The sequence below is a fragment of the Haliotis cracherodii genome, unplaced genomic scaffold, assembly GCF_022045235.1.
Source record: "Haliotis cracherodii isolate W230 unplaced genomic scaffold, xgHalCrac1.p SCAF_21, whole genome shotgun sequence".
Lineage (NCBI taxonomy): Eukaryota > Metazoa > Mollusca > Gastropoda > Lepetellida > Haliotidae > Haliotis > Haliotis cracherodii.
The window spans coordinates 15,173,319-15,188,647 of record NW_027266277.1 but is presented as its reverse complement, the minus strand read 5'-3'; the positions used below and the strand labels follow the sequence as shown (position 1 = coordinate 15,188,647).

Genomic DNA, 15,329 nt, shown 5'->3' with positions numbered 1-15,329 from the left:
CCTGTGTCCTGTTGCAAAGGGTTTCTGATGCACTGGTTCCCATGCATTGTTTCGTGATAACAGATCAAACGCGTGATGCCTTTAGTGAAACTCGCGGGTATGGTGCTGACAATCAAGAAAATCACAGCGGATTTGGGTTTAAGTCCTTCCTGGAACTCTAAGGGACGCAACTTTGCACAACGAATAACGGACCCGTATCCCCGACAAAGGAGTGATCAATGCAAGGCAAAAGGACCCGAACCCTTCGACGGTCCGACCTGCGGCCTCGGTCATGTCCGACCACCTCAGGGGTTGGGTCCTCGGGTCCTTGTTTTCATTGGGTCCTCCGGGTCATTGATCTCGTCTGGAGTAATTATTTGTACAATGCTGTTCTACTCTCTACTCAATATATATATATATATATATATGTCCAGGTTGGCATGGTCATTCATGTACACAGTCTGTACATTTGTCAAATAGGTATTCAACAAGATCAATTTTAATATAAATTATTTAAATGTACAGACACCACACTACACTACATCAAGTTATTTTTTCATGTATTTATACCAGGAAGATATGACATTTTCAACAAACAGATACGTGACGTGTACACCATGAAACATCTCTTCCAAAAAATGATGTGTAATTACTTCTCCTTCAATCAAAGATCTGATTGCAATTTTAAAAAAATTATGTTCAGATACGATGAAATATGTTGATGTCAATTTAATCCATGTCCGTCTTTTAAAACATTGTCCGTGGCGTCTTCAGACAGTTAAAGGCGAAAGATGCTCCTGGGTCAAATAATAGTCATTACAAGATGGATAAAATGTCATTCAAACTTTCAACTGTAATTATTATTATCGAAGCGACACTTCGGAGTTTGACACATACCACTGACTTTGGCCTCATAAGTACCATGGATAAAGTTTGATTGACTACAGCTACAGGTCTGATGTTATTGGGCAGGTCCCCCTAGAATGATCACATGTATCATGACAGCCTTGTCTTAAATACCACTCCTCATATAACATTCAGTGTGTGCATACCTGTTCCAACATCTAAGACTTGCCTGATAACACACACGCACACACACGCATACACACGCGCACGCACACACACGCACGCACACACGCACACACGCGAGCGCACGCGCACACACATACACACACGCGCACACACCGTCTGTATTTAAGTCATCAATAAATATCAAGGGTCATCGGCTACTAAACTGTTACTGATCAACATGCTGAGCCGGCGTTGTCTGATTCTGGGTCGGGAGTTGACCTCCAGAGCATTCAGAACCGTCCTTGAAGCCCAGCTGGTCAGCCAGCTTCTCCTGCAGGTGACCCATTGAGAACATCTCCAGCTTGCCCGCCTGGACCTGGGAGGGATAATACTGCTGTATCTCGCCCGGAAGCTCCTCGTTAGCCTCGCGTGCGTACGTGTTCTCGTCGTTCGCGGGGAGTTCGTCAGAGATCTTGCTGTCTCCGTCACAAGTGCCGACAAGCCAGAATGTCTTCATTGTTCCTTTGCCCTGCAATTATCACAAGTAACGTTACGTATCGTTGGCATCTATGTTAGTACATACGGACGGTGGGGTAGCCTGCTGGTTAAAGCGTTCGCTCGTCACGCCGAAGACCCGGTTCAATTCCCGACATGGGTACAATGTGTGAAGCCCATTTGTGGTGTCCCCCGCCCTCATATTGCTGAAATATTGCTAAAAGCGGCGTAAAACCTCACTCACTCACTCACATAGCGGCGGGTGTGTTTGTGTGTGTGTGTGTGTTTGTAGCTGTGTGTGTGTGGTTCCTTGGACAAGGGGGTGGGGGTGTGCGTGCGTGTGTGCGCGCGCGCGCGTGTGTGTGTGGCCGATTGTACTAGTTCGGATTAATACTGATTTAAAAGTGCTAGCCCTCTAAGACACCATGCCACAATTTAGCATGGATACAACACTCATACACGGTATACTAACTCAGAGCCGACCAGTCCTTGTTTTAGCGCCAGGCAGGGTATCAACAAGTACCATCTATAAACGTTTTGGTATGACACGGCCTGGGATCGAACCACCGACAGTCCGTTCCCCGGGCATACCAGATAAGTGGTCATATGGACCCAGAAGGTGACGATTACGGTTTTCACGCAGAGCTTGTGTCTAATATTCCACATGCCACGAATTGCAACGTAAAGGTAATGCTTGTAATTGGCACTCGACAGTTGTTTGTTTGTTTGTTTGTTGTTTAACGCCGCACTCAGCAATATTCCAGCTATATGACGGCGGTCTGTAAATAATTGAGTCTGGAGCAGACAATCCAGTGATTGACATCACGAGCATCGATCCATGCAGTTGGGATACGATGACATGCATCAACCAAGTCAGCGAGCCTGACCATCCGTTCCCGTTAGTCGCCTCTTACGACAAGCATGGGTTGCTGAAGACCTATTCTACCCTGGATCTACACGGGTCCACTCGACAGTGGAGCACAGCTGCCCTTTAAGGAAAGACAATGTTTTTGCAAAATAACGGCATATGGTACCCTTAACAACGACAGGGTGGTTGAATGACCAACATATTGATTCCAATCGTTATTGACCATCCGTACTATCTTGTCATTCGTTGCATACTCAACCTCCTAGCGAAGATCCGGGTTAGAATTAGTCTTCATCAACCCCTACGTGTTCCCCGTGAAGATCCGGGTTAGAATTAGTCTTCATCAACCCATGCTTGTCGCAAGGTGACTAACGGGATCGGATGGTCAGACTCGCTGATGTCAGTCACTTGATTGTCCGGTCTAAACACGATTACATACAGACCGCCGTCATACAGCAGGTATATTGCTGAGTGCGGCGTTGAACAACAAACAAACAAACAAACAAACAAACAAAACATATCCAACTCAAAAATTCTTCAAGATCGTACCTTGACTTGTATGTTTCCGCGATGTCTCATGACGAATGTTCCGTGTTTCTTCAAGGAACTGTGCGTGCTGGAGCTGATGTGAATCTTGTTGGCTGAAAGTGTACGTATTCAAATATGAAGTCACCATGCTACAAATAGTTTGTTGTTTAACGCCGCACTCAGCAATATTCCAGCTATATGACGGCTGTCTGGAAATAATCGAGTTTGGACCAGACAATCCAGTGATTGACATCATGAGCATCGATCCACGCAGTTGGGATACGATGACATGCATCAACCAAGTCAGCGAGCCTGACCACCCTATCCGGTTAGTTGCCTCTTACGACAAGCATGGTCGCCTTTTACGGCAGGCATTTGTTGCTGAACAAAGCTGTCATATTGCGCGCTACACAATATATGCACATATTATTTCAACTATTGCGGTTATACATGGAATTTCATCTGCACGTCCTTTACGCTAAAAAAGTTGGGTCGTTGACGATATGTAATCGTACGTTAATACTTGTACATGAGTGAGTGAGTGAGTTGGGTTTAACGCCGCTTTTAACAGTATTCCAGTTATATCGCGGCTTGTCAGCTTAATGTGGGAGGAAACCCCGAAGTGATGCAGGTCTCAGACGTTTACCACTTCGGTGAAACCCACAAGCACGGGTATGGTGCTGACAAATCTAGAAACATAATCGGGGCGAACCGAGATTCGAACCCACAATCATAGGTTTCTGGCGTGTCCAAGGGACGCAACTCTGCACAGCGAATCGCGGCGCCTTAGACGACTGGTTTTCTACATGAACAAAAGGGTATAGAGATCTTTGCCTATGTGTCTTTCACAGTGGTAATTGGGTGCTGATGACATTTAGTCGTACACAAAAGCGAAAAACACTTTCAATATTCAGAAGAAATATATGCTAAAAGCAGAGTCCATTGTACTATTCCGACAATGTCATGATGATGTGTTTATAAATTACTATCAAATAGTGATGACACCGAGTGTTCACGAAAAGATCATTAAGGTGGTAATAAGTTAATAATGGTGCACTTTGTACATGAATAAGAAGAATGAGATGAATGAATATAAATGAGAGAGAGAGAGAGAGAGAGAGAGAGAGAGAGAGAGAGAGAGAGAGAGAGAGAGAGAGAGAGAGAAATTATAACCAACACATACCACCCACAATCATTATTCACAATTTCCGATGCATGGACATGTGAATTTTGGCGTTTTTCATGATTGCCGTCGTTCATCGTAGATTGTATAGATACTTACGCAGTCCGTAACTTTTCATACGCGAGGCGGTGTTAACTGTGTCGCCGAACAAACAATAGCGGGGCATGATTGTCCCGACAATACCAGCCATACAGGGACCTGCAATAGACAAACTGTGTGTGAGTGAGGGAGTTGGGGTTAAGGCCGCATTGGTTAGTGTCACAGTTATATCTCGGCGTGTCAGCTTGATGTTGGAGAAAGCCCCATGTGTTGCAAAGATTTCATTGACACACATTGAGTTAGGGACCCTCAGTTTGATATTCGTGGTGAGAACTCGTCCCTCCTCCTCACCTGTGTTGATGCCCCAGAACTCGTCCCTCCTCCTCACCTGTGTTGATGCCCCAGAACTCGTCCCTCCTCCTCACCTGTGTTGACGTCCCCACAAATCGTCCCTCCGCCTCACCTCACCATTGTTGATTCCCCCACAAATCGTATCTCCTCCTCACCTGTGTTGATGCCCCAGAAGTCGCCCCTCCTCCTCTACCCGCGAAGATCCGGGGTAGAATAGGTCTTCAGCAACCCATGCTGGCCGTAACAGGCGACAATGCTTGTCGACTAACAGGATCGTGTGGTCAGGCTCGCTGACTTGTTTGATGCATGTCATCGTATTCTAATTGTGATGCTCATGATATCAATCACTGGATTGTCTGGTCCAGATACGAGTATTTCCAGACCGCCATCACATAGCTGGAATATTGCTCATTGCGGCGTTAAACATCAAACAACAGCAAACCTTCTCACCTGTGTTGATGCCGATACGAAGTTGAATGAGTCTCTCGCCGGGCGTCGAGAAGCGCCTCTGGGCCATCATGTGCAGTAAGTCCAGGGCCAGTGCAGCGACTTCAGCAGAGTGGCGGTTACCAATGCGGTTCGGCAGGCCTGGAGATTATATCAGGGACAACGTCAGATTGATGTGATCAATGACTGAGAGCTGTCGGCTTTTAACAATATTCCAGTTGGGGACATCATCAATTAAATTCTTGTTTTTACCAATATGGACCATATCTACTTCAACTTGTCGAGACAACGCGAGCCACTTAAAACCTTATATCACCCGAACAGTGAGTGAGTGAGTATGGTTTTACGCCGCTTTTAGCAATATTCCAGCAATATCGCGGCGGGGGACGCCAGAATTGGGCTTCACACATTGTACCCATGTCGGGAATCGAACCCGGGTCTTCTGCGTGACGAGCGAACGCTTTAACAACTAGGCTACCCGACCGCCCCTCACCCGAACAGTGCTAGTATTATAAAATTATCGGCGTAGTGCGAATTATGAGAGAGTTTGTCGGTAAATGCCTCGTTTAGAAATCGCAGCCATATATAACCGCTTTCCAAGTCCCGCGTAGGTCTTCGCTCTTTAGCAAGTCTTTCATATATTGTACTATGGTAATTCTCAAGTAACAATCAGCTGTACAGCCACGTCAAAGTCAAAACGCGCTTTTGTTTGTTTATTTATTTATTTGATCAGATTGCTTGGACGTTACAGACTAATGGAAACTTCAAGCTCCCCCTTAAATTCGCGCCATACTAATTACAGAATGGTTCAACTGAAATAATGATTCAAATTGGCAAACAATTTACACAACGGACTGTTGATTGCGAGTTCAACTCCACGCATGACTGTAGTCCGCCTACCACAATGGTGAGTTGATACTGACGGCGGAGATAGTATAGAGAGCTCAGCGAACGAGATATCGCCGTGAGAAGATTTACAAACTTTACGAAAGGGAGCTAACTCAGTGTTCACACGTACAGACCACTAGAAAATATTACGTGAGACCTGTAAAGAAAGTTACCTGATGCGACCATGTAGGAATCGTTGATGGTCTCCACCTTGTACACCTCGTGGTTGTCGAGGCGTTCATCGATGGCCGTGTACAGATGGTTCAAGAGGCTGACGATCTCAAGAGGGGAACACTCTGTTGATATTCGAGTGAAGCCGAAAATATCCGAGAACATTATAGTCACTGATTTATAGTACTCAGCGTCAACGTCCTCTGCCATTTTCAGCTTGTCCGCAACCGGCCTGGGAACCATCTGATATAGCAAGCTGTCCGTCTTCTTTTTCTCTCTCGAAAGCTCCTTGGTCTTGTGGACAAGGGTGATGGCATACTTCTGGATGTCGCTTGTCAGAGCTTCAACAGAGTAGATGACGAGTGGACACATGAGTATGACCACAACGAGGAACGTTGCGCTGATGATCAGGTTCTTTTCTTCTCCTTTAATAATCTCTTCCAGCTGTCCGTTAATCAGCATGGCCAAATCCATCTGGATCACCAACAGTGTGTCGAGGTACAGCGTCATGTTGTCAAACCACCACTGGCCCTTGGTAATGGACGGTGCGATCTCCAATGTATGCTGGATCTCGAACCGGAAGCGTTCAATGACGGCGGTGAGGTTGGTGCCGCTGCTGGTGACTCCCTCCTGGAAGATGGGGTCAATGATCTTGGAGTAGAGCACCGCAGATCTGTAGTTGGCTTTGAAGACGTGGACTTTGTTGTTGTAGTTTTCGTAATCGCTCTTTGTAGGGAAACCTCCGCTGACATAGTACACAGCACCCAAAGCCCTCTCAATGCCAATCTGTTCCATACCTGTGACGATCTTCTGATAGGACACAAGGATCTTCCAAATGGACGCCATCTTGGATTCTCTAATGGCGTCGTACATCCACTCTACGAAACGTTCGATGAGGAAACTGTAGAACTCCATTTCGACGTAGATGTCGAAGTTGCTGGGATCGAGGCTCTTTCGGTGTTCTTTGAGGAAGTTGTGGAAGGCTTGCTTAGAGTGGAACATGGAGTTGACATCGTTCCTGACAGGCCAATCAGAGAGCTGGTCCAAAGCCTGGTCAGTTAAGAGATACTCGTTCATCAGAAAGGTCTTGGTTTCCGGTCCCAGGATACTCAGATACAGAACAGACATGTCTCGCTCGCGCTGGATCCTGTCTAAGAACTTCCCAATCTCCACACTGAACTTTACAGCATATTGCGTCTGAAAAACAAAGGCTATTGTACGTTTGTCTGTTCAGAGAAGAAATGTTTCGAAAATAATTTTGTCCAGAGTTAGTTTGTGAATATAAATTATGTAACAGTGAGTGAGTGAGTATTGTTTTGTGCCGCTTTTAGCAATGTTCCAGCAATATCACGCCGGGGGACACAAGAAATGGGCTTCACACATTGTACCCATGTCGGGAATCAAACCCGGGTCTTCTGCGTGACGAGCGAACGCTTTAACCACTAGGCTACCCGACCGCCCTGTTACAAACAGAAACATTTAAACTGAAAATAACGTTCTAACGTTTCATATGATTGAATTGAAAATGTGTTCGATGGGTATTATCTAAATACAAACTAGAAAGCTGAAGGTAGATTGTTTTCACCCACTTGTTCTATGTCAGCTTTGCCCTGGATGCTGTCTGACAAGCTGTACACGGTGAAGGCCCAGAGTCCGAGGATGGGCAGGAGGGTCAGCGCCAGAATCTTCAACAGCTGAAGTCGTTTACCTGAATCTGTCAGTGGCTCGCCTCGACATATCCCAACTATAAACAGGGCACACAACGATAAGTCAATGACAGTATTACGAATGACACTAGTATGAAGACTCGCGGATTAAAACAAAACCCTCATCCCCCGACACACACATACACATCAAAATACACACAAATTAATAATAATAATAATTATTATTATCATCATCATCATCATCATCATTATTATCATTATTATTATTATTATTATTATTATTATTATTATTATTATTATTATTATTATTATTATTATTGTTATTATAACAACATTTTTTATTTTTTTTATCTGAACATATATCGCTAAATATTCAATTGGTAATGGAAAAATTGGCAATCATCTAATGCCTTAAGTTTTATCTTCTCTAGAATACCGATACAATTGTTAGTCGATACTTACGGTTTAGTCGGTTTAAAGCTGTTTTGGGCAGTATTTAAGTTGTATCAAAGCGTGTCAACTTAACGTGGAGAAATGTCAACGTGGTGCAGGTCGTTGACGTTTACCGCTTTGGTGAAAACCACGGCTATGGGTATATGTGGGTATTCGACCATAGATCATAATCATGTCGAATCGAGTGTCCGAGTGAATTCAAATATATTTTGCAAACAGTCGGATGTACAGAAAGTTATACGCCAAGACTCTATTCCTGGCATTAAATAATCCCTATTCTTATTAATTCAAAAAAAATGTTCATTTCAGATAAAGAGAATGTATTTTATTGATATACCCTATTGCTGACGTTTTGCTATTTTCCGCGAAATTTGTGTGATACAACAGATGACCATACATTAATTCCGCTACAGTCTGCAACAGTTCCGCGGAAATCCCGTATGCGTACTGGGTTCATTCTACAAAAGTACCGCTGTAATTCAGCAAATGTTCCGCAATTCCTCTGGTATTTCCGGAATTGTTCCTTGATAAAGGTGGAAGTAGTTGTGGGCAGTAGTGTTTGAGTTTTAATCTCTTACTTACGTAATATCTCAGTTTTCCCAGTCTGTGGGTGCATGACGTCAATGATCTCCTGGCTGTTGAGGCTCTCGGCCGTCGACATGGATCGGGGTGAAGCCGTGCTCATCTTCTTGTCGAGGAAGGAATTGTCTTGTAAAAAGTCTGCAAACAGATAATGTCATGCTATACCTTCGTTAAATCTTTTTTCAACATGGAAGAATTGTTTTTTGAAAAATAACTGTTCCACTCCCTTCAGAGTAAAAAGTGTTTGTCGTGTAGCAGTGAAAATATTTAGAAATATTTACGTATGAATTTTGTAATTATTATCCATACGGTTAGAAATAATCGAGTTCATAAAACTCGTATGTGCACAAGTGCAAATAGCATTTCAAGCACACCAGTGTAATGTTTATGTCATCTGGACGGCATTGTTGACGTCATTCAAATCTTATTGTGACGTAATGTCTGAATGACTAGAAACGACGTCATAGATGAAGATTGTTGTTTTCTATGACGGCTGTCGTGATCTTGCGACAAGCATAAGATGACGAAGACCATTTCTAAAATGATGAGAGAGAGGAGACTAAAGTGATGCAGGCAAACCTAATGAGGACGTATCTGGTCATAGGTTTCTGGCACGCCTAAGGTACGCAACTCTGCATAAGGTAGTATTCAGTGTCAACACTGATCGTCTAAATAAGAAATTGCAGAATGAGCAAATGTCTCTAGTTTATTTTGTACAAGTGCTGAAACCACCTCCGGAAAGACTGTCTGATTAAAAGATGGTACTTGTTGTTACCCTGTCTGGCGCTCTGCATTAAGGGGCTTAAACAAGGACTGGTCGGCTCGGAGTCAGTATAGTGTGTCTGCGTGCGATATCATTCGCATTCTGTGAACATTGCGTTTATCAGAGGTGGCCATATTGTTTGAAACACCTTCCTGATAAGACAAACTGTTATGTTGGTTTCCATGACAACAACATAAAAAAACGTGACGATAATATTTGCCGTCTTACGTCTTTCTTGTGCAAGAAAAGTGGTTTGAACTTTTATAGTACATAAACATGTTTTTCTGTGATTCGTAAGGTCTTGACCAAAATACGTTAAAATATGGTACTTGTTGTTTCCCTGCCTGGCGCTTGACATTGATGAGATAAAACAAAGACAGGTCGGCTCGGAGTCAGAATACTGTGTCTGAGTAGGGTACCCAAGGCATTGACTAAAACAAGCAGCCACACATACATACATACATACATACACGTCGCTCTATACGCGCCATAAACTTGCACACGACGTTAAAGACCATGGGCGGATACAGCTTTTTTTAAAAGGGGGGGGGGGGGGGGGGGGGGGGGGGGGTGCACAATTAAGATATATTTATTGTCTCTGGTGGTAATTTATACAAAAATAAAGATTTTTTCGAAATAAAAAGGGGGGTGTGCGCACCCCCCTCTGTATCCGCCCATCATGAAGATCATTTCACCTCACCTTGCATATGTTGCCGGAAGTCCGGACTAGGGAGACTTCATATCATGAACATTTTTGTTTTTTTAAGATTGAAAGCTAAATGGCGTCTTTAAATGCTCTAAACTATATATAAATCCCAATGCGTCTAATTCTGCGAATGAAATGATATAATTTTTTAAAGAAAAAATTAATTTAATTATTTCGATCATAGAGGATTCCATTGAGCTGTCAGTTCAATTCCAACTGGTATCGGGAGACATTACAAAGCGAAATGGCACAGGATTTCCGTTAAAGAAATCTAGTCATCAGTTATATCAACACGATACAAAAACATAACCGTTTGCGAAATAACTCACTATATTAACCAACTAGCAAGTAAAGATTTAAAGTTTGAGATTCTAAATGATAGTTATTACCGCCTAGAAGTACGGATTTATTATCATAAGAATCGACATATGTATATTTCAAACCAAACGTGATTGAAAATTCTTTTAAACAGATGACACTCTCATGACACTCTCGTTCAGTTATCGGATTTTCAAAATCGACAAATTAGCAACATAGTAGCATTGCCTAAGAAACGGAAAAATAAGGGTTTATAAAAAAACACTTACGTAAAATTATTTACCTAGAATATGTTTAAGAAAAATATAAAGATGGCATAAAAATGGCGTACTACCTTCGTGACACAGGTCGCTCAGAATCGTACAGCGTCTCCGTCCTAAGTGCGAGCCATCAAGAGGCAGATGACATACTGGTGTGGAAGGACTGTTTGGCCGCCCATGGCAACCGTTCTCTGTTTATGGCGGTGCGATGAGACACATCCATTTGAGACGGGTTTGTATTTTACACCTTTGTTATTGTTGCCAGGCAACATGTCATATGTGCAATCATCACATTATTCATATATTAAACATTTAGATGCGCATGTCTAGGTGGTACGGCAGTAGTGAGTGAGTGGATTTAACGCCCGTTTAGCAGTAGTCTAGAAATATCACGTCGGGTGACGCTAGAAGTGGGCTTCATACATTGTACCCATTTGGGCAACGAACCCGGGTCTTAGGCGTGACGAGCGGTGGCTTTAAACACCGTACCAGTAGTAGTAGTAGTAGTAGTGGCAGCAGAAGAAGTAGTAGTAGTGGTAGTGGTAGTAGAAGTGAAAGTCGCATTACGAGTAGTACTAAAAGCAGTGGTAGTAGAAGTAGTAGTAGTAGTAGTAGTAGTAGTAGTAGTAGTAGCAGCAGCAGCAGCAGCAGCAGCAGCAGTAGTAGTAGTAGTAGTAGTAGTAGTAGTAGTAGTAGTAGTAGTAGTAGTAGTAAAGATGGGATTCAAGTTAACGGATTAACAAAACACTTGTCAGCTCGGAGTAATCTTTATATACACATATTAAGTTACTATGAAGTATCAGTTTGATGAAATTATTCAATATGATACGTGTGTTCTTCTATATATAGCATACGACTAGAACTTGAATTCGCATTGACTTATAATTTGGATTTATACTGCCAGTCATGAAACATAAGTTTAAAACATTTAACCAAAAAAATCAATCATAAATTAGGACGATGCTTAAAACCCAAATATTGAAAGAAATCGCTACATTGTGAGGTTAGGTGATGTGACGCTTAACATGGCGTTCAAAATTGTTGCACTTATATAGCGACGCGCGTGTGTGTTTGTGTGTGTGCGTGAATGTGTGCGTGTATGTTTGTGTGTGAATGGCTGCTTGTACTAGGTCTGACTCATGTTACAATGCCGATTCTCCATTCAGACACAGTATACTGACTCTGAGCTGACCAGCCCTTGAACAAGTTTATGTCATTAATGCATAGCGACGAGCAGGGTAACAAACAAATATCATATTTTTGTGTATTTTAGTCAACACACAATACAAGAAACATACAATACATGTGTACATGATTTACGTTTACTTCTTGTACTGTAAAGATCAAACCTAGTTTGACAGACGTCCATTGTTAACGTCAAGTGTTTATATCTTGTTGTTATGGAAACCAACAGTTTGTTCTTTTTAGGAAGGTGTTGATTCAAACAAAATGACAAAACAAAGAAGAATTGCCCGGCGAGGAGAAGCTGAAGTAACATTCAAGGCGGAGAAGAATATTGCAAGGTACATGTAACATTCTAATTCTTGTTGTTGATTATAAACGTATATAAATTGAAAGTCGAGATCTAATGAGGAAAATATTTTACATGGAAAAATCGAGGATTAGTTCAACAAAAGTCGGAGATGATATTTCTAGTAAGAGTCCATGCATGGCTAAACTAAAATGGTGGTTGATGTTTTAGTATTCTTTGTAATTGTTGGTTCGTTTTAGTGTTGGTATGTGTATTTTTTAATTTATCACCGCTATTTGTTTACGCTCGTGGGGCTGGATTCTGACATGACCATTGTTAGACATGTCAAATTTATTACTGTAAAACGTGAAATTAACGCGAGCGTGAATTCAATGCGAAAAATGCGAGTGGTCTTTGCTCGCATTATTAAACATCGCATTTATATCAACAATAAGACATTTTGGATAGCAGAAATACCAACTTAGACATACGCTGAAAACAAACAACTATGTATTCCACATCAATGTTTATTGAGCAGCACTTGTAACAAGTACATAAACAATGTCATTCAAACACTAATTACATCCTGTGAATTGATACTGCTGGGGTGAAGACAAGCGTTCTACTCACTCATGTCATCACTGATCACACCTGCAAGTCCAGACACACGCCACCCAACACGGTGTCTTTGCTCTTTGCGACTGCATCAAAGGCCGACACGAGCCAGCGCGCACGTATTGTTTTAGCTGAAGTACTCTACCCAGCGCTACTAAGCGGTGCTATTTGGTGTGTGATTGGATTAATGTAAGGTTGGATCAAGGTGAGGATTCTCATGTAAACCTGACAGAGGACATTTTGTTTAGATATAAATCAACTGATGCTTGAGAGGAGGGGGTTTCGCATTCATATTGAGTCGCATTTTTGGCTAGGGGCAAGCGGTCGCATTCTTTTGGAGACGCATTAATTTCACGTTTTACTGTAACTTCTAATAGAGCATATATATATATAACATCCCTATCATCCATCCCATTTATGCAATAGCTTGATGCATCCGTTATTTTTAGATTGTGAAGAAGCCTCTTTCAACTTGCATGTACAGAGACACACGTCTTACCCGGACTGCCCTGTTCTCTAGAGATGGGGTGAAACAGGGTTTAACGTCACCTTCAGGATTATTGCATTTATATAGCGACGTACATTGTGTGTGTCGCTGCTTTACTATTCCGGACTAATGGCGGCTTTATAGTGCCGAGATACCATGCCGCAATTTAACATGAATTCCCCACTCGTCCTTGCTTTCCCTTGCTTCCCTTGAATTCCCCGGCCAGTCCTTGCTTTCGCCCCTTTAATGCCCAGCGCCAGGTAGGGTAACAAGTAACATCTTTAAAACCCCGACCTTCCACTCTTCGAGCAGACGCTCCACCACTAGACCACGGGGGCGGTCAGTAGTAGTATTAGTACTAGTAGCAGCAGAATTAGCAGTAGCAGTAGCAGTAGAAGTAGTAGTAGCCGTAGCAGTAGTTGCAGTTCGTCTGGGTGTTCCAGATTAACAGGGTCCGTACAGAGGAAGTTTTATTTTATTGTTACGTATCGTCACCAAATCAAGTCAACGACCTACTATTTGATATTATGGAAAGAAGCGCGAGGTTGGGGGATGGGGGAAGGTGACTATGTCCAATGTTCAAGCTCAGTGAACAATTAAAGTGTTTTTAATATTTGTTTAAATATTTTACCTGAGGACAAATTAATTTTTCCCTATTTTCCTTGGAACAAATGACACTTGTACGCGAATCCTAGCCAATGCCAGTCCTCTGAATATGAGGTGAGGTGAAATGGGGTTTAACGTCGCGTCCAAGATTATTGCACTTATATAGCGACGTGCATGTACGTGTGTGTGTTTGTGTTGCTGCTTGTACTAGTCAGGACTGATGCCGATTTATAGTGCTAGGTCACTGAGATACCATGCCGCAATTTAACATGAATACCCCACTCACAGTATACTAACTCCGAACCGACCAGTCCTTGTTTTAGCCCCTTAATGTCGAGCGCCAGACAGGGTAACAACAACGGGTAACGCGGTCGGGGATCGAACCCCGGACCTTCCGCTCTCCGGGCGGACGATCTACCACTAGACCACGGAGGCGGTCCCCTGAATATGAAATTGTTGCTCGTGTAGTTAAAGAAATGCCAACATCTAACAAAAGACTCAAATAAAATGACATTTCGAATGAATGAACACGTGTACAGATTAGTACTTACTGCAGCAAACCATTCTGTCTGGGCGATGTAAATGTCTTTTCAATGGTGTTGCCGACTTCTGGCCCGCGTCCTGTTTTCGTTCAATGGACAATTATCTGCATAGCGTCCTCCTTCAACTCTGCTCGGTACGGAATGGCAGGGTTTCTTTCACAAACTACCTCTAATCCAATACATACACGAAACCGACTTACTGTCTGCATGGCTGTGTCTATCGAACAGTTTTGTATTCCCAAACCACGGTTTGCCCGTTATCATGATTAAGACATCATGTTCCAGTGTACGGTTTAATGGTCGTGCTGCCATCTTTATACATATAAGATTAAGTCGTCAGTCATTCTCCGTCGCCTCTAGGACGATCTGGAATTTGTTTTCAGATTAAGCTTTTGGAGTAGTTTTTATCTCTTTTATTTTGTCTCTTCTTAAGACGTTTATATTGTTCCTTCGGTATTTTCATGAGCAATGATGGCACTTCGAAAATATTGGATGCATATAATGCTTTTGTAAAGACAGATAACTGAGACAAAGGGATTAGATGGGGTGGGGCTGTGGCGAGTAGCTACTCACTCACTCACACACACTAACTCACTCACTCACTCACTCACTCACTCACTCACTCACTCACTCACTCACCCACCCACCCACCCACTCACTCAATCACTCACTCACCCACCCACCCACCCGCTCGCTCGCTCACTCACTCACTCACCCACCCACCCACTCACTCACTCACTCACTAGCCGGGAAACTTCATACTGTTCTAATGCGTACTAGAGCTGGGAGTTACTCAAATATTCTTTACGCTATACATTTTTAATTATAATAATAATCAGACGTTTTAACGTAACACACAAGGAGAACAAAACTAACGCAAACACACACAAACAGATCCA

The 15,329-nt window shown here is 42.8% G+C and overlaps 1 protein-coding gene across 1 annotated transcript; it reads right to left on the bottom strand.

The window, feature by feature from the left end:
• Positions 1-1,216: 1,216 nt before the first annotated feature.
• On the bottom strand, positions 1,217-14,452 carry LOC139470989 (uncharacterized). Its single transcript, XM_071253300.1, has 8 exons — positions 14,440-14,452; positions 8,663-8,800; positions 7,550-7,704; positions 5,963-7,157; positions 4,905-5,042; positions 4,164-4,262; positions 2,903-2,994; positions 1,217-1,519 (listed from the first exon to the last, which is right to left on the bottom strand). Exons 1-8 carry the CDS (start codon positions 14,450-14,452, stop codon positions 1,217-1,219), a joined length of 2,133 nt encoding a protein of 710 aa, XP_071109401.1.
• Positions 14,453-15,329: the final 877 nt, after the last annotated feature.